The sequence below is a fragment of the Aplysia californica genome, unplaced genomic scaffold, assembly GCF_000002075.1.
Source record: "Aplysia californica isolate F4 #8 unplaced genomic scaffold, AplCal3.0 scaffold01158, whole genome shotgun sequence".
NCBI lineage: Eukaryota > Metazoa > Mollusca > Gastropoda > Aplysiida > Aplysiidae > Aplysia > Aplysia californica.
The window spans coordinates 44189-47078 of NW_004798428.1; the positions used below are offsets into that span (position 1 = coordinate 44189).

The 2890-nt window shown below is 42.7% G+C and overlaps 1 protein-coding gene across 1 annotated transcript in view; it reads right to left on the reverse strand.

The window, feature by feature from the left end:
• The window catches only part of LOC101846259 (nodal modulator 1), a gene marked incomplete at its 3' end in the record, with an annotated part of 37403 nt that overhangs the window by 21417 nt on the left and 13096 nt on the right, over positions 1-2890 (reverse strand). Inside the window, 3 exon segments of the mRNA XM_013090159.2 lie at positions 866-1007; positions 1448-1625; positions 2064-2263. Coding sequence (XP_012945613.1) covers positions 866-1007; positions 1448-1625; positions 2064-2263 — 520 coding nt within the window.

Here is a 2890-nt window from a genome sequence, read left to right on the forward strand (position 1 = left end):
GACAATTGCTTGTTACAAATGTTTACTTCCCACTTCCCCTCCTTTATGTTTTTTATTCTCTACCTAAGATAATCTCTTTTCCACTACACTACAGGTGGTAGTCTTGGACAATTTCTACGGCACTATCTGTCTCTCACGCCACCACCACAACAAGTCAAAGACTCATATATGAAAATGGCAAACATGGCATCATTTTGGACCCTAATACTAATCAAATGTATATGTGTGTGTGTGTGTGTGTGTGTGCGTGCGTGTGTGTGTGTGAGTGTGTGTGTGTGAGTGTATGTGTGTGTGTCTGTTTACTGTACATGTTTACTTGTCATTTTGTGTGTGTGTGTGTGTTTACTGTACATGTTTATTTGTCATTGTGTGTGTGTGTGTGTGTGTGTGTTTACTGTACATGTTTATTTGTCATTTTGTGTGTGTGTGTGTGTGTGTGTGTTTACTCTACATGTTTATTTGTCATTTTGTGTGTGTGTGTGAGTTTACTCTACATGTTTATTTGTCATTTTGTGTGTGTGTGAGTTTACTGTACATGTTTATTTGTCATTTTGTGTGTGTGTGTGTTTACTGTACATGTTTATTTGTCATTTTGTGTGTGTGTGTGTGTGTGTGTGTTTACTCTACATGTTTATTTGTCATTTTGTGTGTGTGTGTGAGTTTACTCTACATGTTTATTTGTCATTTTGTGTGTGTGTGAGTTTACTGTACATGTTTATTTGTCATTTTGTGTGTGTGTGTGTTTACTCTACATGTTTATTTGTCACTTTGTGTGTGTGTGTGTTTACTGTACATGTTTATTTGTCACTTTGTGTGTGTGTGTGTGTGTGTGTGCGTGCGTGCGTGCGTGCATCCCATAACTTACCCATACACTTGACGGTGCCAGAAATCTGGGCCCGGAACTGAGAGAAGTTCACGTCCAGTACGGGCTTGCTCAGCACGTTGACCACCTTCTCCGAGGGAGCCAAGGTCAGGCCGGCCTTGACCTCTGCATCAGTCATGTGCACCTGAACGGGGAGGGGGGGGGGCAAGGATAGACAACATAACCATAATGATGAAGTCAGCATAGAGATGAGTCTTCACAGCACCAAGGCGATGAAATAGGCAATAACATAGACGATAAAATAATGGCCACATTTTACAATACACACAGCAGTACAATTTTTTTTTAAAACTCCAATGTTGCATTCAGGCAGCTACTTGTCATCTATTTTCAGTGCAATGAATAGCCATATTTCCACAGGTTGACAACATCATCACATTCCCTACAACTGTCGGACAAAAAAGTGGGAGTCCCTGGCACTCAGAGCTTACACTAGTATGGGATAGAGAGAGCGCTATATAAATGCAATATATTATTACGATTATTATTATCATAAAGAAAAGTGCAGAGTCAGCCCAGCCTACCTTCACAACATATTTCCCAGACTGAACAATCTCCGCCTACCTTCACAACATATTTCCCAGACTGAACAATCTCACAGAAGGCACCCGTTGAGTCAGTGACGGTCGACTTGGCGTCCGAACCCTTGCCCTCTGGGTAGTAGATGAGCCTGCGCTGTGTGGACAGTTTGCCGAGACTCTCAGGGACTCGGTCAATGGTCACTTTGCCACACAGGCTGAACCTGGAGAGAGAGGACCAATTACCGAAAAATGAAAATTTCAGTTAAAGTGTGTGGGTTTAACACTTACAGTACCGAAGGCTCAATTAGTGAAAAACCTTCAAGTACTGCACCAGTTTAGAATGCTGAAGCCATTGTGTTAATTAAAAAGAAACCTTCGCAGCCTAAGAAAAAAGTTTTTAAAATTCACAGAAGTTCATCAACCATTCAGCTATGATATAGAGTGACTTCCTTTGGTATTTACTTCAGTGCGGTGCGTCCATTCGTTGTTTAATTATTATGTTTAGTGTGCCTGGTCGAGTCAGTAACTAAAGTCGCCAGCAGTAATGAGCGCATACTCCAGCCAGGTGACTAAAGTCGCCAACGGTACTGTAAGTTTAAATGCCCGTATCAACATTTTTAGGTTATTTAACCTAAAACAGTCGGAGTGGATCGACGTACCCAGCGGCGACCAGACTGGGCAGCTGCGGGGTCTTGGGCGTGATCTCCACCGACATCTCCTCGAAGGCCACGTTCTCCACCTTGGCGTTGAGGCGGTACGTGCCCGTCTTCATGTTCTCCAGGTTGAATGAACCGTCCTCCGCGCTGACCGTCTGCTCCTTGTCGTTGATCAAGATGACGGCCTTGGGGATGCCCACTCCCTAATGAAAAAAAAAAAAGCGTAACGGTAATTATTTCTGTTTTAAGCCTCCATAAATACTGTCGACCATTTAAGTTGCTGGCTGCTCTGACCCTGCCAGTCAGCACCAACACTGTGCTGAGAGGGATACAATGTTCCGACAGACAGACAGACAAGACACAGACACTCTTGGAAAAAAAACCCTCCCCACATGGGAATCAAACACATATCATCTGCGTGCACCGGTTAAGTGCCTAACTGCTATATCACAGACGACAGAACCCACTCCTCTGGGAGACTGATACCACAAGACATGACATGAGCCAAGCTCAGTGATAGTCTGTGGTAGAGCTGGGAAAAGAATCATTCCGGAACTGATTCCCACGATTAGTGTTACAGAAAATAAGTTCTGATTCCTTTTTACGTAAAAGAACTGTTACCAATTACTATCTTTATTAAAATTTTATTCTTTTGTTGTTTTTTTCTGGATTTTTTTTTTTTTAATGTTTGTGCCTCGCCATGTTTCAAAATCGAGGTTATCCTGCTTGAAGCTGACCAGGTAACTGGAACAGGCCTACAGAGAAAGAAACAGACCACGATCTTCCACCTACAAACAGAACATATACAGCTCGACTTCCACCTGAACAGA